The 22,998-nt window shown below is 37.1% G+C and overlaps 1 protein-coding gene across 3 annotated transcripts in view; it reads left to right on the forward strand.

Annotated features, from left to right (window-relative positions):
* Positions 1–22,998, forward strand: part of SMOC2 (SPARC related modular calcium binding 2) — a 140,811-nt gene that overhangs the window by 51,128 nt on the left and 66,685 nt on the right. For 2 of the 3 annotated variants that reach the window (XM_069010205.1, XM_069010207.1), the window contains exons 3-7: positions 6,567–6,673; positions 7,789–7,888; positions 15,528–15,575; positions 19,609–19,692; positions 20,459–20,533. In XM_069010205.1, the coding sequence (XP_068866306.1) occupies positions 6,567–6,673; positions 7,789–7,888; positions 15,528–15,575; positions 19,609–19,692; positions 20,459–20,533 (414 nt within the window). The remainder of the gene's footprint in view (positions 1–6,566; positions 6,674–7,788; positions 7,889–15,527; positions 15,576–19,608; positions 19,693–20,458; positions 20,534–22,998) is intronic. The other variant, XM_069010208.1, reaches the window with a different exon arrangement.

A 22,998-nucleotide genomic window follows, 5' to 3' on the forward strand; every position in this document is an offset into this window, starting at 1 on the left:
TTTTAAATGTATCTAGTGGTACTTAGAACACAGGACAAGTAACACTGGAATAGTATCCACAGTTTTCTGTAGAAGGAATTGGTCTCTTTTTAAAATTATCAATTTTTTTTTGATAGTATTTCTCCAAGGGGAATTTGCTGAAGCCAGACTGCACAGAAATGAGGCATTTAAAAGCATTCTTATGTACAAAAAATGGGTCTTCATAAAATCAAATATGCACTACAGCAATTTGAGTTGAAATTAATCTTTTTGGGGTCTTTTTTGTGGAGTTTTCATTTCTGCTCATGTATTTTCAGTTTAAGTTTCAGACCTCATATAAAAATGAACATCCTAAAGGAAGGGAAGTAGAGAGTGCTGAAACAATAATACTGCACTGAAGACGAGGAACCACAAACAGTTGCAAACCTTCTCAGATTTTCAGTGCAAGAATTAGTAAACTAGACTTCTCCAAACTATCAAATCTCTGCTCTGCTCAGAAAACTAGTGTAGCCTTTGGCATCTAAAAAATCAGAAAGCTGTTGCTTTAGTTTTTCTTGAAGTATTTGATTCAGTTCTAATCAGACTGTATCTCTCCAAATGCGACTGTTAGCAAACTGAAATAGTGTGCCAAGAGGGAATCCAGCACAGCATTCCTTATTTTATCTTAGAGCTTAGATATCTAAATTGCTGTGTGGTTGCAAAATGTGGGGTGGAAAAAAAGAAAAAGAAAAAGCAAAAAGAAAACAACCAAGAAACCCCACACTGCCTGGCTCTGTCTGTTAGATGCCAATAGAGGAGAGTTCAGGCTAAGATCGCTCTGCTGTTTTGTTTGAATCCAGAAAGCAGCTATAAAAATAAATAGTGAAAGAGTTGGCCAGCTCTTGTCACGAAGCAGCAAGTCATTATTTTATGGCTCTGTCAGGCTAAATGTCTGTGCTGACATCCTTTCCAACCCAAGAGGCTTAACATCTCTGCATCTTTAAAACTGATACTCTCAGCCTGTATAGCTTGCTACGTGTTTCCTATCACTAGAGGCTACAGCTTTTTATCTGCTTTGCTTTTTGACATGATCAGTCCTTTAGAATATACATTGACCTAGGTCAAATATAGTGGGAAATTTTCATGAGTGGTTCATTCCATATAAACCAAGTGGTGTCTTGTGCTCTGAATAAAATTTTTGTGCTAAATTAATTAAAAATTAAGACCATTTGACTTTTATCATATCACTACCACTTAACAAAACGGTATAGCAGTGGGAAGGAAGCACAAAAGCAGAAACAAATTATGGTTTGTTGTTAGGAAAATTCAGTAAAGTGCTCAAGTAAATTGTTAACTTTAAACAGCTTGTTGCACTGCATGTTTCTAAGTTTAAGGACAAGTGCATACAGGTATTCTGGCAAAATCAAGCTGCAAAGGGAAATAGTGAAAGGTCTTTGGATTATGTGTGTCTATACTAGGTCTGCTTGTTCACATTGATGTGACTCTAGAAAAGCTTTCTCTTTAGTGTAAAAACAGCTGACTATCTGTGGGAAGCTCTCAAGGAAACTTCTTCAAATGATTAAGTTAAACACTTTATATGTAGTTTTTACAAAGTAGTAAATGTTACTAATATGTTCAACAGAATATTCCATATATAATAAAATAACTGAGTAAAGGATGAAGTTTACTTTTTGCATAAATATGTAACAAGATTGTGTCAAACACAGTAATCTCTTGGGTAGCAAGCAAAGTTTGCTCCATGTATTGGGACTGAGAAAGGTATTTTTATTCTTACTGAAACACGTAGCAAACTGCGAAATACCAGATGAACTAGAGTGAAACCTTTGCAAGAGATTTATCTATACTTTTGCAAGCTGTTTACTTTCCATGAGAGAATTGGGGTACAACTCCCTGTAGAGCCCCAAAATTCCTGCAAATCAATTGTACTGAATGTCACCTTAGAGATGGTGTTTACACCCTTGATGAGTTTGTGTCATTGTTATAATGATAAGCTTCTACTTTACAGTAACAAACTTCTCTCTGTTTGATATATTATTCAAGGATTAGCCAGCAGACTTGAAGTTGGTGCATGTTTTTTTTCCTGAAGCTCGGTGTTTTCGGAGTTGTACTGTTGGAAATAAAGCATAAAACGAGATTAGTTCCCAGTCAGGCTGGTGCTGTTTGTGAGGTTAACTCTGTTTCCAGAATTTCCTGTTGACTTCAGTGCTATCTCAGGAAGATCCTGCAGCAATGTAGTGGCACCACTTCACAGGTGAAGATTTTCTATGGCACATAGAAACTTAGATCAGAATTAAGCTGATTTTATATTTTGCTTGTCCTTTCTGGTTACTGTTCTCCTCTGGAAGCCAGAATTGTCACCAGGGGAATTCAGAAAGAAAACCTGCTCAAACAGCTACAACTCCGTACTCTCTTCAGTTCTGTGTATTTCTGTCCACTCCCATACACCTATTTTTGTCTTCAGTTTTATGCCCCAAGATGTGTTTGTCTTATTAATCCTCTGGTTGCTTTTACAGTCCTGGTGCTGAGTCACAGAGGTACAATCAACACATTGGCCAACATACTGTGCTAAAATGCAATAAGCCTTGTACCAATCCAGTTTGACAGCTAACAGAGTCCCAGTGAGCTGATTTAAGGTAAACTCATGCCTCTTCATGGTAAATTTCAGGAGATTTTTTTTCCAATTCCCCACAAGGTTGTGGGATGTAAAAGCCCATTTACCTGGAGTTGAGAGGATAGAGTCTCACTGAGTTAGTCATTGACATAATTACAAATTACAGCTGGACATGCATATCTGCAAATTTAGTTCCTCTCATTGTATGACTATAGGCAAATTAGGCTGCATTTCAGCCAGATTTTAACGGGTCTTAGAACCTAAAATTCTTTTTAACACGTCATATACCAGATTCCAGCTTGAGCCTGCTGGCTTCCTTGTTAATACTTCAGTTAGGAAGAGAAATAAAGTATAGTGGGAATTCTAGTAAGAAACCAGTTTCAAGCCCCTTATTTTTCCACTAGAAAGTTCCAAGAGTTTAAACAAAAACAGATTTAAAAAAAAAAAACTTAAAGCTTTGCAGCATTACACAGTGCTTGTCATGCTTCCAAAACCTTGCAGCCTCAGAGTCCCCTCTGCTCTAAGGTTTGTCACCAGAGGGACACTGCTCACTTCATAAGAGTTTAGCCTGCTTTTGCAGGGACAGTGCTGACAATTCAAAAGCTGTGAGCTGATTAATCAGCACAAAGGCACCAGGTAAGTCCTATCACCTTTTATTCTCGGTCTTCATATCAAAATAATCATATCAAAATCCATCCTGATCTGAATGATTCCTGTCCTAGATAAATAGCAAAGTTGAATCTGTGTGTAAGAGACTTTAATGGTATCCCTTTAGATGTATTTATTTATTGATTGATTGATTTATGTAAACAAAATTCTGGCAAACCACATACGTCCAGACTCATCCTACTAATTTGAGATTCATGTGAGTCATCTTCATTACTTACACTACTACAAGGTGCACAGAGGGGCCTGTAGAGAAGAATTTTCTGGGTGCAGACAAAGGAGACTTTGTCCAGTGAATCCCAGATTTGCCTTTGCCAAATGGTCGTGAGCAATGGCCATGTGGAAGGTTTTTTTTCCCTATGGATTAGAATGTCACCCATCACTTATATATGCATGTTAGGAGCTGCAAGGTTTCCCTACAGCTATCTCTCCTCTGCTATTTTTGATGTGAGCTCATGTTTCAGCCTTTCTCCCAGTCATGTCAGGAATTAATTCTTTTCATCCTTTCTCAGCTGTTATTTTGCATAAATGTATAGCTCTTAAATATCTTGAATTCTTTTTCTTTGGAAAAATTATTGGAAGTTATGCAACAGATTTTGAAGGCAGGGCACAGAGGCAGATGATCAGATGGTATAATCTTCTAAATTTATTGAAAATATTATAATTTCTTTTCATTGAGTTCTTTTTTATTTGGAAGGAATTTAGCTCCTCTGAATTAATAATTTAATGGCCATTAATATTCTGAGTATGAATGTTTTTATATGTCTTCTTTTTATCTTGATCCCCTGATTGCATTTCTTCTATCAGGTTTGGACCTCATCTCTGTGTCATAATGATTCTTCTTCAGTAATACCTTGGTAAAAAAAAAAAAAAAAACAGAACTGGAAATAATATTTTAACTATACACAGTTTCAGAACTTAACTTGATAAGAGATCTTCCTCATGGTTTTATTTGCATATACTGAAGCACAGTAATGCCCAACAGATTTAAAATGTTTCCATGGTTATATAATACATAATAAGACTTCAAATGTGAATTTTATATTCCAATAAATTTGGTGACTGTTGATTTTAAAGCATATTAGATCATCCATGAATAGGAGGCCTTTAGAGCATCAGGCTGTTTAGGAACAAGTGGTGGACAGTTTTGGAGAACTTCTCTTTCTTCTTGGCATATTTTCATGATAATTCAACTATTGAAGATAATTTACAACCCTGCTGGTACTATACCAGAGACTTTATGTGATGGAATTTATATCACTTTTCCTTTTAGACATTTAAACCACATGTCATTCTAGAAAAACGAGGACAGAGGTCCAACAAAGGAGTGATTTATTTTCAGTTAAAATACTAGCTACATTAAAACCACATGTTATTAAGTACTGTATAACCAAACCATGCTCAGAAGAATGCTTACGACACCAAAGCTTGCTTAAATGTTTCCTTCTTTTTTTTTTTTCCCCAAAAACTTTGGCAGTGCACACATTAACAGATTTTACCTGAGCTGCACAGTACATTGGCTAAAATTCTCCCTTGGAGAAACAAACTATTAAAGTGCCATAGTACAAATTAATTCAGTTCCTTATTATTTCTCACATTTCTGGATGCTCAAACTTTTCTGTTCCTTTCAGGTGTCATTGCATGTCTGTGAGTATCGCTCCTGAAACATAATACAATTAATGATGCTAAGACTGAAACATCGTTTTTCAAAGTGAAACTCTTTGTGTTTGGGGCATATTAGCAACATGAACTCTCATAGTGCTCCTGTGAGAAGAGTAAAATAACGCACAGAGCTAGTGCACACAAATCCAAGACCAGGAGGGACTTAGGAAGATTAGAGTTTAGGGGTTCCAATTTTGTTTTCAGAATGCAGATGCTGAGGACCAGTTTCTGTCCTCAGTACACTCTTACACTTCCTCATCAGATTGCCTAGGACTTGAAGGGATTTGTTAATGCTACTGTTGCCAGGTGAGTTGTCCAAAGCTCAGTGGAGGTGACAAGTGAAGGGTTTACCGCATCAAAAGGAACTTCTGCCATTCCACCAGGTTTCCAGGATGGTTCTGTGAGTGTGTGTCTGGATCATACTGGCACAGAGAGGGTACTTGGGGGACTGGGAATTTAGCTGTCTCACCTGTGTACTCCTAGGAATGCAAAACTCTCTCAAATGCTGTTGCATCACTGTTCAGATTCTGTTCAATGTGCAGCTTGCACGGACTAGAGAGGCTGTCCCCATGCTTCCGCAGAATTGCACAAGCATTACCAAACCACCGCAATACCCCTGTCTCACAGGTAATCACTGGACAGTTTTAGCCTTAAAATGGGATTAGCCAGTTTCTGTCAAGCAGTCTTTAAACCAAACAGAGATCAGAAGCAGCAAATTTCTCTACTTGTATGTTTGAAGTCATTCTAATTTCAATGTTACAGTCACATCTTGAAGTCATTAATACTAACTTAAGCTTTGTGGTATTCTCATTTTCCCTGAAATTCCTCAGCTCAAGCAGATTCTGAAGTTCTGATTCTGCATCAGCAACATGCTAAAATTTGTAGTGTAAAAGGTAAAACAGCTTATGTTAGGTGTCTTTTTTCAGCCCTTGGCTGCCTAGCTGAAATGAAGCATGTGTAGTAGACAATATAGTTTATTAGACAATAGAAACTCCACTGAATTAAAGCTGTCTGGTTTGCTAACTTGTCTTGGATGGAGACCAGTGCCAAGTAACAAAGGAGATGGTGCAAAAAACCTCACATAGGAGAAAAAAGAACTATATGGGAGACTTGATGTGCCATGCTTAAATCATAAACTGTCATATTAAATTTTAGCACAATATGAATCATTCATGTCTGAAATTATTACTGAATCACCTTCCCAATAAGTCCCTGCACTGTACAGTATATTTAATTTTTTTTTTTTATCAGCATGGTGGGGACATCTGTAGTCACAGCTGAAGTTGCTGCCTAACTGCAGTAATTAGGAAGTACAAGGCAGCTGTGCTCCTGCTGCCTCCTTTGGCGCTCTTGAAGCGTTGAGAGGAAAAGCCCTGTTTGGGCTTCTGCTCTTTGGTGGCATTTAGAACAGAAAGGTTATTTCTCCAGGCATCTCTCCATTTCATTTCCCGGTTATGGATTATTGTCCAGAAATTAATGTCCTGCGTTGGTTTTCTTCCCTGAATTATTGCAATCTGATCATACATTTTCACTTATTAAAATTCTGATTCTCTTTACATGAGTCTCAGATCTGTCTTTTTCATAATATAGATGATCACTTTTCTTTGATTAGAATCATCCAACTGACTTATCTTTTCCCTTTCTCTAGATGTTTCCAGATGCGTCGCTGAGAGGAAGTACACCCAAGAACAAGCTCGCAAAGAATTTCAACAAGTGTTTATCCCAGAATGCAATGATGATGGCACATACAGTCAGGTTGAAAATTTTTCATTCAGTGTCTTGCATGACTGGAAAGTCAGAGTATGTGTGTTTGTAAAGGGTAAAGAAGAGACAAATGTAATGAAGGGAAATGTAACTTCAAAATTAAATGTAATTTGTGCCAACACATCAAAAAAAATGGAAGGAAAATCTGCATTATGTATGGAGTCCTTGTTCTCTTTTTCACAGTTGGCCAGCAAAGGAGCCAAACATTACCACTGTTGGTGAATTACACTCCCTGTTCTTCTAGGATGAGGCAGCTGAGTCATTCTTGTAGCCCCCTGAATACTCTTCAGATGGTTAAATGCTTGGAATTTGTGCTCTGTTTGTGATTTGAACCAGAAATCTTATGACTAGAATCCATATCTTAAGTGCGAAAGCATGAATCATACAGAATCCTTCTGTATTCTCTGCTGAATTTCTTCACAAGCATATGGTCTGAGACTAATTTACTTAGATCATGGAATTCAGAAGGAGCACAGTTAGGAGCTTATCCTGAGATACATATTCCAGTCATGATAACCTTCTGCCACCTCTGTACTGCATTTCAGTTGTGGAGTTGTGCAGAAGACAATCTTTCTCTTTTTAAGCATGATGAGGGAAGTGATATTGGCTCTTAGAAAATATAATGAATTTGATTTCTGAGTGGAATTCCAAGAGCTTCCTTTCTGACAGCTTGGGATATGAATAATGCTGGCAGAAGCAGTCTGTCCTGCTCCTTCAGTGGGTGGAACAATATGTTCTCTGTGTGGAAAAAAATCAGGATTGCTTGTTTCTGGAACAGTTTATGTGTCCCAGAAGGAACTTCCTTGTGAGGTTGTGAGGTTTTTATGACACCTGCACCTCACTCATCTAAGACAGGGTGTAAACAACCACATATTTCAATAGTTTTCTTTTCCATTTGATTCTGAAGGACCTACCACGCTTCGCTTGAAATATGCTTTATGCTAAAAGATCATATATAGGACTGAGATGGGTCCATTGCAGTTTATTGTTTAGGTTTTGTCAATATAACTGGCTGGATAAGTCTTTTGTGCTGATGTGTCATGAATGCTATGGGATAACAGGCATATGTCTGACAAGCTGCATGTGGTTCTTGTTGTTTCTGACAGGTTCAGTGCCACAGTTACACTGGATACTGCTGGTGTGTCACTCCCAATGGTCGTCCTATCAGTGGTACTGCTGTGGCACACAAAACTCCCCGCTGCCCAGGTAAATCTTGTTTGGCTGGCCAGGTTGTATGACAGTATGTCATGAACAGTGGAGTTTATCTGTGGCATCTGATTAGACACAAGCAAAAGAAGTTTTCATTGGAAGAGTGGTTTAGCCCAGAAACAGGTGGTGGTGGGAGCTGTGGATTCCCTGTTCTTGGGGTTTGGTAAAATTCAGCTGGATGAGGCTCTGAGAAAGTTGGTCTAGCTTTTCATGTAGCTGTGCATGAAGTCTGAGGTCACTGCCACCTTAAGTCTTCCCGTGATTCTAGGATCCATCTACTTTATTTGTACATTAATCTAGATATCGAAGGTTTTCTGCAGTGATTCTTTATACCATATTTATGTGTCCATATATGAAACCAGGTGACTGAATTGTTGATACAGCAATTTATGTTGTAAACTCTATTGCACATAAAATCATTGCAAAAACATTTCAGAGGGATTTGCCTTTTTTGATAATTCAAATATTTAGAGTACAGGAAAAAACATAGTGGGAATGCCCATTTTTAACACAGCCCAATGAAAAACTCCCACAGCACATTCCATGAATGACCAAATCCAGAGTAGAAATAAGAATTTAAAAAAAGCATTAAGACAAAATGAAAAAATTGCCTGCAGAAATTAACTGGCAAATAAAACTCCCTTCCTTGCATGGTGCCTTTTGTCTTTCATTAGGACAATTAACAGGTCCTGGTTTTTAGGGATTTGCTTCTGACACTATTTAATTAACACTGACAATAAGTGTAAATCCCAAGTGTATGAACGGTTGTCAGAATTGCTGTTTATGCTCCTTGAGGTTGAGAGAATTGCACAGAACTATCTCTACAAATATTTGCACACTCTATCTATTACGTAACTATTTGTGCTGCAGCACCATTCTCCATCAGAAAGTGGAAGAAATAGCTTTAAAAAGCCAATCCTGTAATGTGAATGAAGCTGAAAAAGAAAGTGGATCAGGGAATTTACCTGTCCGGATCTACTTCAATCATTCAAGCACAACATTGATGTTTTTAATAAATAGATGGAGGAAGAAAGATACCACTGAGAAAGTTTCAGCAAAGTTTATAGAAAGTTATGTTTATTTTTAAGGTCTTTCTAGTTAAAATGACTTCCAGAATATTTCAATCATCTTGCCTGTAGGTGAACTTTATCCAGAAATAACACTTTTCAGAATATTCATTTTAATCCAGTTGGAAAAGTCACTGTGAAGCAAGACTCAATTGTGAAAAATAATATAAAATATTAAGAAACTTTAAAATAGAGGAAAATGTGCATTCATTTTCATTTCAGTGTAATTATCATTTATGACTGATTTGCATCTTTAGAAGACACATGGATGTGTCTTCTTTAATTGTGGATGCACCATCCCTGGAAATGTTCAAGGCCAGGCTGGATGGGGCTCTGAGCAACCTGATCTAGTGGAAGGCATCCCTGCCCATGGCAGGGGGTTTGGAATGAGATGAACTTTAAAGTCCCTTGCAAACCATTCTGTGATTCTATGATGCTATGGCTAGGACAGCACTTTCATACTTCAGTGTAATTTTGAGTAGAGATGTTTTCACATCCATAGCCAGGGCTTCTCTGAGAGTTCACCTTTGTTTCTTTCTCTGAAAAATCCATTTTTAGCTTGATCCCAGACTTTCACTGACATCGATAAAAAAAGGGTTATGCTGAGGCTGAAAGTTCAGTGAATAATTGAACAGGTTGTCAGATGTCTCATAACAGATGGCACTATTTTGGCTCAAAATGTTGTTGAATTACTTGCTATATTTTCGCTTTTTGTATTTATACTGGTATTATTGAGGAGCAGCTGCAATGTAGTTCCCAGATAATTAATCGATTAATATAAGAATTATTCAATATCTCTACAGGAACCTAACCCTAGTTCCTCTCAAAGGTATGTTCATGTGCCTAGCAGATAAACTGCCAGACTGCTTCAGCTCTATTTTGGAGGGGTGGGAAGGGAAGTTATTTTCGCAGAAATGCTAAGGTGAAGGTCATAGTAGCACTCAAATTGAATTTAGTATCTCAGAGATAAATAAACTGCTCCAGAGCACAGGTGAGTATGCAGAGTCTTATTTTCATCCATGGAAAGATTGTGGGTAATTTTTCAGTTTTTATGAGACCCTGTGGGATTATCTCTGCGCATTTCATCCCCTGCTCATATCTGTGTTCTCATGTTTTACTGTTCATCACTTATCCTTTGTCCCTCAGGAAAGAAGTCCAGCTACAGCAGACTTTGGAAGTAAGACTTGAAATGCTAGGGGATTTTGCAGTGGTATTGGCTAAGGACTCAGTTTTGAGAGATCTGGAGAAACCTTCTCATTCAACAGAGAAGACAGCTACAGTTTTCTTAGAAAGTTATGGGGTATAATAAGGCAAAATCTTAGTTCATATATTGCAAAATGAAAGTCTGGTGCACAACTGCACTCTTCTCCCATTTCTCAATATATATTCAAAATTGCCATCTGTTTAGGATAATGGAGGTGGTTTTTTTTTTCCTCACAAGACTGTTGATGTTTTCCAGATCACTATTGATTCCCCTCTGTACATTTTTATTTGGTATGACTATGCACAGGAATTGTAATCAAAACTTTAATGGGTCAACTGAAGTTGCATGGATGTACTCCTGTTTTAACTAGTATTACAGAGATGCCATTTCTGCCAATATTGTTGTCCCTTGTCAGTGCAATACACTGTGTCTTCCTAGACTCGATGCAGGAGCTGCCTTGCTATTTTTAATATGCAGGCAGATCTCCTGCAGTGGTGGCATCCTGACATGTTTCATTATTTTTGCTTGCTTCTGTGTATTCTGCAGGCTGGATGCTATATATATTTCAAAGATATTTATGCTAATTTCTCAGTTTGCCTGTACCAGACCTTTTTCTCCCAAGATCACTTTTGCCATGTTTTTCCTTTAGAGGAAAATGTGTACAGAAAGTCAAGATGCTTTTGTAATGATTTTCTCATAGGTAATGTGCTACCATGGAATGTATGAAAATTTCTTGTTTTAATGAAAATGTTCGGTTAATTTTCAGTTCTAGGTTAGTTTTTCAGTAACTTCAGATAAGGTTCAAATACATGTTTAATCAACTGTGCTATTTTGAAATTATGGGATAATTTATTGCTTTTCATTGCTTTTCATTTTCTCCCAGTGGAACTACCTTTGGTGAGTGCCCAGAAATAAGAAAGAAGAGCATGGCAGTCTGGAAGAACTTGAATTTTAATAGAGGAAATATGGAGCAGAATTTAGGATGGGCAGTTACGAGTTTGGTTTACTGATTCCAGCCCTTATCCATGCTTCTCATTTACTGTGTGATACTGGATATGTGAGACAACCTCTACAGTTCCCCAACTGTTAATGTTGGTTAGCTGAATAACATGGTGTTTCCTAAAGTTATCACAGGTCCCATGTATAAGTGTAAAAGTGTGCCATGTATATTTTTAACCCATCAAAAATAGCTGCCTGAGCCATTCTTTGCTCATTGAGTTGTTCTTGTTGCTCTTATTTAAGCTGCCTTTTGTGCTAGAGGTGTCAAATGTGGAAGGATGAAGGTCATTAAAAAGCAGCATAAAAAATGTGGAGCTTTCCAACTGTTTTATGTGACCTTTGCTTTAATTACTATATCTTTACCTGAAAGAGGCTTTTCTTCCATCCTTTTCAGTTTTTCCCATGTCAACATTTGGTACTGCTAAGACACACATGATAAATCTCAAAATGCTGTTCCACTCCATGAAAATAGTCTTCACTATTTCAGGAGCAGTGGTGAGAGGAGCAGTAAATTAAACATGTTCCCATGATAGCATTAAAAAGAAAGCTCCTTAAAAATGATGAATGTCTCCCAGTACTTTCACTAAAGAACACCAGACATAAAAAAAGACATTTTTACAACACTCCCTCTCTGTTATCAGCACTTCAGGGAACTACAGAAATTCCATAGGCAGGGAGTCCTGAGAAATGGGACAGAAGTTGAGAAGCAGGTGTTAAATTATCATTGGAAAATACGGTGTTTGTCTATTGTAGGGGGTTTATGCCCTATTAAATATGCTGGGCTCCTGCCAGTAAGATTGGAGAGGTATGGAGACATGTTTTATTCTCCTGTGAAGTAGTTCTGCTACCTTTTGATTAAGATGCCATGATCATCTGTTATGACCAAAATACAAGTACCTTTAGAAATTCAGAACTCTTCCAGTACAGTATTATATAATATATATTTGGGAAGGTAATGAAATTTTTAAATTTACTTTAAATTGTTTTTGTTAGCTGGAGAAAAATATCCATCCTTGAATCATTGAAATATTTTGTCCTCTTACATAGTACTTTTCCTATACATACGTAGTCAGACACAACCATAGGTGAGACAGGAATAGTAGGGGGAGTTTAACTTTCTTGATGTCTGCATTCAGTGATTACATATCCAATATTTTTTAGCAGGAGTTCAGAAATCACTGTCTAAACTAGATAATAATATATTTTCACCTTCTCTTTTAAAGCCCAGTCTCATATGATCCTAACTATAGAAAATGGATACGCTAAAATCACAAACCACAAAACTCACATCACATTCCCTTGGAAGTTTAATTGTGCCTCAGATGCTGTTAGAGTGAAATTGAATGGAACTGTGGGGTTTGCAATAAAGTAAGGCATGGATATGTCTGCCTTTAAAAAAAAAGTTCATCAGAATCATAAATAGGTGGCTAAGCAAGTGTACAAGCTTGAATGGTACCAAATTCTTCCTGTTAAAGTAATGCTGCTGAATCTAATACCCCTCCTTGTCCTCCATCATTCCATAAGGATATATTTTATGTGGTGATTTGGTTGCTTACAATGTACTGAAAACTTGGAAGCCAATTGGACTGCCTAACTTTTAGACAAGTTTTAAGTTGCTGTTTTTGTTTCTTGCCTAGCTGAAAATGTGGGGATTCATCTTGATATTGAAGACACAATTTCCTAAAAACTTGCAAATGCAACTTCCTGTCACCATTTAAGCTAGAAGTGCTTCTACCTTAAATATACTCAGAAAATGATAGAAAAAAAGATACAAACTCAGAAACTTCTTACCTCGAATTTAGAGACAACAGGAAAAGTTTCTGCTGCATAAATTGAAAATTTCAGGTGGAACTATATGAAGGGCACAGGTTTTCCTTTATATAAAATTCTGTGAATATTTCTGTTGACTTCCTAAGACTATTTAAAAAATTAATGTTAGCCTAGTAAACCTAATTTTCATAGCATTAATCTAATTTCTTACTGAAATTAGATTCAGTATGGTAAAGTTAGTTTTTAGTACTAGTAAATGTCACTCTCTTCCTCCCTCCATTAATTTTCCATGAAAATTTAGGGTAAAAAAAAAAAGTCAAATTCAATTCTCCCTGACTTTAGTAATTCTCATCATTTCTCATATAGATTAAGTAATTTCAATGCATCTGGAAAGATATTTCTGCTTTCAGTTTAAGATGTGGAATATTATAAAAATTTCAACGTGTTAAATTACTTATGTATAAACTGAGTTCAATTTATAATAATACTTCAAATGTACATAGAGAGACAATGCTGGTGCCAAACTGGAGCAGAGTGGGTATCAGTGGCAGTTCATCACACACATTCCCCATGCTGAGACATCATTTCTACTCACAAATGAAAAGTCTGTTTAAAATGCATGTGTGACTGAGAGTCAGGCCTAAAATATCTGGATTTGCAAGATAATTATAATTATAAGCCTGTGCATCAAAATGAAATTCAGAAACTACAGAGTTAATAGTAACTGGATGAAATTTGAGGAAAGATTGGATCACTGGTATTTAGTACAATTAGAAAAACCTGTAATTTTGTATGTAGTACTTCCGAACACTGGAACATCTTATGTGAGTTCAAGCTGAGCCTTTTATCAGATGCAAGCCAAGCACCAAAAACTCAGATCTTCTGGCTTCAGCATAAATACAAAATCTGCCTCCTCTTCAGACTGAACAACATGGATTAGTATTGGAGTCTATTTAGAGCAAGCTATCCCAAAAACCCTTGGATATAATTCCTACAGTGATAGCAACTTTATTTTTCCTGCCTGAATTAATACTAATGCATCACTAAGTTTATTGAATTTCGGGTGACTCAAACATAACATAATAAAAATACACTAAAATACACTATAGCCATAAAAGGAAATTAGTCTAAACAAGGATATTTTTAATATGGATATATAAAGCTGTAATATGGATATATAAAGCTGTATTAAGAACTGAATCCATCAGCAGGTTACCAGCTTGGCTGCACTGCCATGTATTCTTTTATGGAGGCTTTAAAATCACCAGGACTGATTTGTAATGTTAGGCATCTTCCCACTGGCAGACTCCTTGTCTAAACTTCCTGCTGAAGTAACCGTCAGTTCAGTGTGGTAAGCAAGCCCTGTGATTTAGTGGGTTCTCTCATTTAAATTGTCCTTCTGGAACCCAATTCTTGTGCTCCAAGGTTTAGGTTTTCTTTAGTGTGTTTTAAACACAGTGAAAGTAGTTGTTCCAGGGGAATAAATTAAGGAAATTAAGGCAGCTAAATTATTTCACACACATACAAGCATCAGTCAGATGCGTGGTTTTGGTTTTTTTTTTTTTTCATTATAGCAGGTGTATGTAAGAAGAGACTATGTGGTAAGAATTGAGACTTCATGCTTTTAAATTTTGGTCACTCCATGTGGCTCTTCAGAGAGAAAAATACCACTTTTAAAGGTGATTTTTAATGCAGCAGAGACAGATAAATTGTTAAAAAGTGGCTAGTAATTAGAATAATAAAAATGGATGTAATGACACATAAACAAAAAATAAGGAAGGATTTCTATTTTAAACCCTAAGGACAATTGCCTCCTTGAAAAACTACTGAGAAAACTAGTGGATTCTCCATTTCTTGATGGCTTGAAAGCAAGGCTGGATTCTGGGTTGGGTTGGAATCCAGGCTGGAAGAATAAGCTGTAAAAACCCATCTCTTGTAATCTTCCTGACTCCCTTCTCACCTCTGCTGTCTCTTCTCCCAAGGGCCGCAGCTCTGGGGATGTGTCCTGAGCCCAGCTCAGGCTCAGAATAAGGCTCTATGTTCCTGCCATCCCCCAGCACACAATCACTTTCCCACACCAGCATAGGGTTTCCACAAGGCTTTGTGTGAGGCCTTTAGAGCAGAAAAGGGACAGTTTTTATTCTGGGCCATGTCTGGGGTAGAGGCTGAAAAAGCCCCACAGAGCAGCTGAGGTGTGAGGGCAAGACTGAGCAGAGGGAGGGAACTGCCCTGTACAAGGGACCACGAGGGAGTGATGCTCCTTCCTGCTGAACATGTCCTTGCTGGGACAGTGGGAAAGGGAAAGGGTGATCCTGCAGCACGTGAGCATGTTCTTGCACTTGTGCCTGTGTAGTGTTTAATGCCACCTCTTCCTCAGGTCCTGGATCCGCTGTCAGTGGAGTCTGACCGTGTATGGGTTGCACACAAATGCAGAAGTCAGGCACAGCTAAAACCTATGGTTTGCCAAGGAAGAATTTGCTGATATTTATTGCTGTAATATACACAAATGAATCGTTAAAGCTGAACTGTATTTCTTAAATAGCATATTAGAAGTGAAAATAGTATTTTTCTGGTTAATTCCTTTTTCCAATTGCAGGTTCAGTGAGTGAGAAGCTGCCACAACGAGAAGGTGCAGGCAAAGCAGGTAAATATCTTAGCTGGCCTTTAAATAGAAGCTAAAATAGCTGTGGGAGACACTACTGTGGTTTTCCATATATTTAAATTATCAATATAAATTTATGTTGTATTATAGCTGCATATGTAATATATATGCATGCATACATGTTACTAATTTTATGCTTGCATTGTAGACATTTAATAAACTTATAAGTATAAACATCTATATATGTATGCATGTATTTATATATATATGTGTGTATGCATAGACACTATATTTTTCTAGTCTCAGTCCTACAGAATTTGCAATTCAATGCTGTTTGGAAGAGAACTTTCATTCCCAAATCCATACTCTGAAATATTTTCCCATATTTTTTTGCTTCTTCTGGAGGAGAGAGTATTCTGTCTATTTGATAAAGACAGCGTTCTACAGTCCCAAAATCTTAGGAACTGGAGTTCTCACTTTATTTCCATAACAATCGTAACAATCAGTGCTTGAGTCATCTTGGACCCAGCACTTTGCTTTATATTGTGATTAATTTATCTGATGGCTTATATTTATGGCCAGAAGATTGTTGTTGTTTGATATAGATCAAGATGTATATCTTTTTGGCAGGACAAAATCTGATGTGAATACAACATAGCTGGTTGATTTAAATGAGTGAGATGTCTGTGCTCTAAACGACACTAAAGCTTACACTCACCAAACACTTAAAAGAATTTTAGATTCAGCTGAAGAAAGCATACTGAATATTTCTGTCAGTTATACTGATAAATTAATTTTAAAGAAGTTGCTCATTTTTGTTCTAGTGTTAATGGCTATCTGTTTGGAGCACTGTAAATATAATAGAATTTTTTTTACAGGAGCTTTTGCAGTATTGTAATAAATTAACATTTAAACAAACTATAGTTCTGTTAGGCGAAAAGAATTAGTATTTCTTTAAGGCTAATAATTACAAAGTACTGAAAAATTGTTCCTTATGTATTTCCAGACAAATTGTGGGTTCCACTAACCTTAGGTTGCTCATTTGCTTCAGGTCTGGACTTTCATTTTCAGCTTTGAACAGAACAAAGTATTCCGTATATAAAACTTGGCTGGAATCCTTTATTTTTGTTTGTGCCAATGGCAGCTGAGCTACTGAACCCTGAATGAACAATCATAGAACAAGGAAATCAGCACAGTTTATCAAATCTCCCTTTTTACCATGTATATTTGTGTCTCAAGTGACATGATTGCATTTTACTCATTCCCTGTTTTTATTCTCCAGCACAAGCCTGCAGCCTGAAAGGCTTCTGACCTGGTTCCCAGGTGGTCCCTGCTTCTTCTCAAATGCTGCTGTCTTTCTCTCCTCGTCCTTCTTCCAGATGGTCACTGCCTTATGCTTTAAATAAAGTAATGTTATCAGAGACATCCCAAATTCTTTAGAGACTGTCACACAGTAGAGACCAGGATCATATGTCCATCTGAGTTAAGGAGCTGTGCTTCAGCTTCTCAGCCAGTCTAGTAAAACATATTTTGTAGCTCAGCTTGCAAGGGCACAGCAGTATTTTTTGAAACAACCATAACACACTCTGCTCCTCTCTCCTCTGCATGTTCCTGTGGACTAACCAGGAGTGTCTGCCCATATTGTAGCCCAGCAAGCTTAGGCTGGTTCACAGTGTTCTCAGTGCTCCAGAGACTGTGCTTCAGACCTTCAAGGTGTGGTCTTGAGGACTCTACTCAAGAGACAGCATAAACTTGAGACAGTCTCCCCTTCCAAGATGTCTCATAGATATGGATCTGGTGAGCCATATCTGTTGTAGTTGTGCAACTTTCTTTCTCTGGGTATTCCAATACTGAAAGAAAATTTCCAGCTGCAGATATTGGAGATCAGAGGCTTTGTTTGCATGTTTTTAAATTTAAACACTAAACTGAGTAGAAATGAAGCTTAAAAGATATTCCCTTAAGTATATTCTCTGGCCCCACAGTTCTCTCCTCTATCCAAGGAAAATACTTAGACTCCTAAAAGCACAGGTGTCAGAGTTGGGATTACATCCCTTTTTTCTGATTCTTAGCTGACTGCAGGACTGTGTTCTTGGTAACTGAACTCTGACAGCAAACAGAATTTAAATAGGTTTGTGTTTAAATAGATACATACATGGACTGGTATGCATGTGCCAGACAGGAAGAATTGTGCCATTAGTCTGTGAGATATCTAATTCATATCAATCATTAAACATATGTTGTATTACAACAACACCACCACCACCAAAATTGTTTTAAATGCTGCATGAACAAAGTTCAGGAGGCTGATTTTGATTGAGGTGATTATTGCTGAAGTTACAGCATTATGCTGAATTTCAGGTAATTACATAAGATTAACTGTGTCACAAACCAAAATTGTGTACCAAAAGATGATTAGAAAAGTGTCATTTAAATGCAAACCCAAGTTTCTGGCTTGGCTCTTGGTAATACCCGCCTCCTGTAAGTTGCCTTCTAAAATTCTGGGTTTTCTGAATCACATACTGATCGATGATTTAAATATATGTCTTGATTTTCAGTACATTAGGATACTTGATGGCCTCTCTGAAATTAATCAATGGTCTTATTCCACCACCCAGAGGACACCACAGAAATGCCAGCAAAACTAATGAGGAGTGACAATCTTTTTAGCATTGGAGCAAAGAATCCTGCCATTGTGTGGAAATGAAGAATGAGCACTCTTAAATCTCCTTATGCCTTGGTTAGATAATTTTGCATTGAAAATACACTCCTGTTGCTGCTGCTTTGTTTTTGTGAAAAGCATAGAGGTCACTATGCTATGGCTGGAAATTTGGGTTTATCTGCTATCAATATCTACTTGGTATCTGTATTTGCTGTGACCTAGACTGTGACATTTAGAGGCAAAGCTCAGAGTGACCCCAAAACCTCTGCATGATTTAAAGACAACTCAGAGTTAAAAAAGCCCCCAAACAGTGATGGTGACAGCAAAGAGAACAGGAGGCTCTTCTGAATTGCAGTAGCAAGAAGAAAAGGAAAGAGATAGTGTGTTAGCCTAAAAGCTGCTGCTCACTGTTACCCAGGTAAGGCTACATGCCAGAAGCAGCTTCTCAGTTACCTTTGATTCTGTCTTCCATGAAAATGCCAGGAAAACAATCTGGAAACTATTTTGGTCTGAGATACAATTGTGAAACTGCAAGAAATAGTAATAAAACCTTTGCATGGAAGATGCTGTTTACTGCAGTACACCTTGGTCTTGGAGTTAGCTCCATGCCACAGGAAACAGCAGTGACTGGAAAATATGTACTGGTATGGTCTCCTGAGTCATATTTACCCCACATCTGCAATAGTTTTAAATAAAAACTGTTATAAAGTAAAGAAAGATCTTTGGTACCACTCTTTTTAGCAAAAGCTGATTTAAAAAGTTTTTTATGTTCAGTTTTTCTTTTCCAGCGCTACGTCGACTCACTGTGTTTTACTGAACCTAAAATGACTCACATCTTCTTGTCATTTCTGTAATTTTCCCTCCCTCTTTTCTTGTAGTAATGGTTGGTAGTGGATGGGTGGAGAATGCTGACCAGAGGATAACAGTTGTGCAAACAATATTCTGGTTATATAATCTGTGAATCTTACTTAAAAAAATTAACTTGATTCTTAAATAGATCCTGCTGTGCTGAAAAATGCCTTTGATTTTAAGGTGTCTGCAGCCACACATTCTCTCCAGACTGTTTTTGCTTTCATAGGTCTCACTTCTTCCATACATTTACCTAATTATTTCTTTAGAAATTCTGATTTTTCAGTTATAATATCTAGGTATCAATGTGCAGCATTAGAAAAGAAGAATTACACTCCAGAGAGCAACTTGATCACTTCATGCATCACCAAAGACCGTGCAATAAATTCATCATCCATAACCTCAAACCCCATCCATTTATAAAACATTGTCTGTATAAGTAATATATCTGTGCTGTGTAGTGTCGATAAAGAATGTTTAAATTGTTGTTTACTGGCCGGGGCTATGTGCAAATCATTATTTTCAGTCATGTATGTACACTTATTTAGCTTACTCTCATAATTGTAGTCTCCTTGCAAATCTTTTCCATTCTGAATTCAGATGATGCCTCAGCTCCCGCGCTGGAGACTCAGCCTCAAGGTGATGAAGAAGGTGAGCAAATTTAAGTGTGGCATTAAACTGTGGAGTTACAGACTGTATTCCACAATATCAAATGCTATCTTAAGAGTATCTACAACTGCTGGTGTAGTTGCAAGAAATTTCAAGCATCTGTATTTTTTCAGGAACAACAAAGACAATGGACACAATAGGCAGTGAATTTTGTGTGATAATCTTGAGATGAGACTCTACCTGTGGAGACCAGCATGAACAATTTTAATTGTCGCTACTGAGGGCAGGCACAGGATTTAAACTTGAGCCAAAGTGCAGATTAAAACTCTATGTTCAAATAAACAAGTCAAAGGGTAAATTCTATCCTCAGCAGAATGACTAGCAATATCACCCTTAAGGCTGATGTTTTGTGAGGATTATTTGCCTCTGGAGAAATTAATTGCTCATTAAATAAGCAACAATAGTCCTGTGTTGTGGCTACCTTATCACTCACCTCTCATCTTGCAGAATCTGATCTGCAGCCATGACATATTTTGAGTCCAGACTAGGAGATTTTTATTCTGACTAAGCCTAATTTTAGTCTAAAATTATTTCTTTCAACCTTCTGTGCAAATAGGACAAGGAAAGGACTATCCATACCTTTGCTTGAGTAATGGTCTTGACTGCCCCTCATATAGACCAGTGTGCCCTTTTTTTTTTTTTTAGATCAGTTTCTTTAAAACTAGCCACTTGATATTTTGTTGCTAATAACTTGTAGAAATGTTAACATTTATAAAGTATTTTCTGTTGCCTTTTTTTTCTTTTCTAGATATAGCTTCTCGTTATCCTACCTTATGGACTGAGCAAGTAAAGAGTAGACAGAACAAAACCAATAAAAGCACAGGTAAGAAACTTAGGTTATCCTTACTTTGCAAAGCTCCTGTGAAGATATGCATGAACCATTTTAATAACCATCATGCTTCCACTCTCGTTGTACGATAGTGCCTTAATGATTTGCGTGGTGATGATTTACTAAGCTCATGCATCATATGTTCCTTTTATAGAGATGTATTTTTGGCCAGGCTTTACCTGGCTAAGATGATATTAGTCCACTAAAGTCTCTGGCTCACATCTATTTGCAGTTGCTAGTGGGTCAGACATTTATTTTTTACATGCTTTTTAATTATTTTCCTCTTTGCTATCTGAATTTTTTTGGGTGATATGTGGCAAGAAGGTGCTTGTAAAATAACAATATCAGTTACATTCATTCGGTGGTAAATCTTGGGAGGCAAACCTGAAAAGAAGCAAACTCCCACCAGAAGTTTGCCAGCAGGAATTGCAAAGACAGTGTTACCTGCTTTTTGCTACATCAGTCACCTGTTATTTACAAACTGATCATCAGTTTGGTGTGAATTAATTATGTTTCTTTTTTAAAATAATTGTGGAATTCTGGCTTTACTTATTTTCATCACTGTTTAGAATTGAGCTTTTCAAACCTGGACTAGAAATGTCAGGTGAATGTCCTAAGACTGAAGTCTCTACAGTATTCAGATAAATTCAGCGCTTTGGTGGATTATAAATTTTGATGGCTTTCTCATTGTTCCATCCTTTCAGTGGGATAAACTTTAGAGAGTCTTCCTTGCTTCTATTTCTCTGGAAAAATGTTGAGTTTGAAAGAAAACATTAATGATGAAGGCTGTGATTCAATAAATCACCCCAAACCACACTTCAAATCCAGTAGAAATCGAGGTTATACTTTACATTGAGTACTGTGCTTAAGTATTTTACTGAATTGAGGCCCAAAAGGATGTAGAAAAAGGCAAACGATCATCATAAGAAAGAAAACAAGACACTAAAAGGTTTAAAGATTCCTTTATACAAGCTATTTTTAACATCAGTGCTATAATTCGTAATACTTTATTTCTCTCCTTGATTCTCCAGTAAGCACTTAAGGGAAGGAACTTAAACAGTGAAGACAAGAGTTTGAAGCAAATACTTTTCATGCTGAAGATTTAATTTGTCATTCTTTTAGTCAGTGTAGGAAAGAGCAGAATTCCTTTGGGACTTCTGCTGCATAAAATATGTGTACAGAAATTTGTCACTTTTAGGAGTGTTTGTTTAATTTTTACAGTGCTAGAGACTAAAGCAAGGCTTGTTGAGCTTGCAGTGTAGTTGCTGGAAGCCAAAGCTCCAACACACACACATGCAGAGACACACACACACACACAGAGAGCAAAAATGTGGGTTTCTTTCCAGGAACTGGTAACCTTCAGTCTCTTTAAAGACATATTTACAAGAAAAGAGGAACCAGAAGCATAGTTTACCTGTCTTGTGACTGCTAGCTCATTATCAAAAGCATGATTGTGTTAGATTTGCTAATAACAACAGGACTTGCTCATGACAGTGGTGCCATACCCAGGCCACCAGAAGTACATCAGGGGGCACTGTGTAGCCAACCTTGCTTTAAACTGAAGCTATATCTGATGTGCCAGAATGGCATATTCAATCAAGGTGATTCCAGGTGTTAAAAACAGTGTCCTCACCAATTGTGGTAGGCAGGTTTTTAAAGTCTTGAAAAAAATAGGCAAGATTTTTCCCTTATTACCTCTCAGAGTGATGCCAAGGCTTTTGGGAACATCCCCAGAGAATTAACTCTGTTATGTGTACAGAACAGGAAAGATCTTGCCAACAAATCTAGTGGATTGTAAACTAACCACCTTCCCACTTCCAGGCTTCAATATAGAGGATAAATATATATGTCTTCTTTACTCAGCTTAGTAAAATCTGATTCCGACTTGGTCATACAAATGCCAGAAAGCTTATTGTAAAGTATTTTTCTGAGTAAAATGAGGAAAATTTATCTCTGCATAGGAACTGTGTTTATAAAGCAAAACATGAAGCCAAATTTATTCATGATGGGCTAAATTTTCCTTTGTTTTTCCACAGTAATCCTAGTGCTCTCAAAGAAATTCTTGCGGTGCAAATAACGCTATCATCTAGCCCTGCCTATAGAACAAAACTAAGAAGAAAAACACCCTAAAAATTTCAGGCAAAATACAAATATCCTATTTAAAAGCTTACTATTTTAGTCTGTAGGCCTTTTTTTTGCCCTAGTTTTTACCTGAATATATGTTCTAATACATCATGATCAAAGTGTCATCTAGAAACTTGTCTCGACGTGAGAAATCAATCTCCTTAGGAGAAAGTTTTTGTGAGTTAAGGCCGCAAATGAATACATTAAATTTTTTGTACCCATCATGAAGTGGTTTGCTTTTACTATTCTGCAAATGACCTGCCAGTTAGGATTAGCCAGTAAAATTAGCATAAACTTTTAGGTTTTGGAAGATAGAAAATAACGGCTCAGGAAAT

The sequence above is a fragment of the Aphelocoma coerulescens genome, chromosome 3, assembly GCF_041296385.1.
Source record: "Aphelocoma coerulescens isolate FSJ_1873_10779 chromosome 3, UR_Acoe_1.0, whole genome shotgun sequence".
NCBI lineage: Eukaryota > Metazoa > Chordata > Aves > Passeriformes > Corvidae > Aphelocoma > Aphelocoma coerulescens.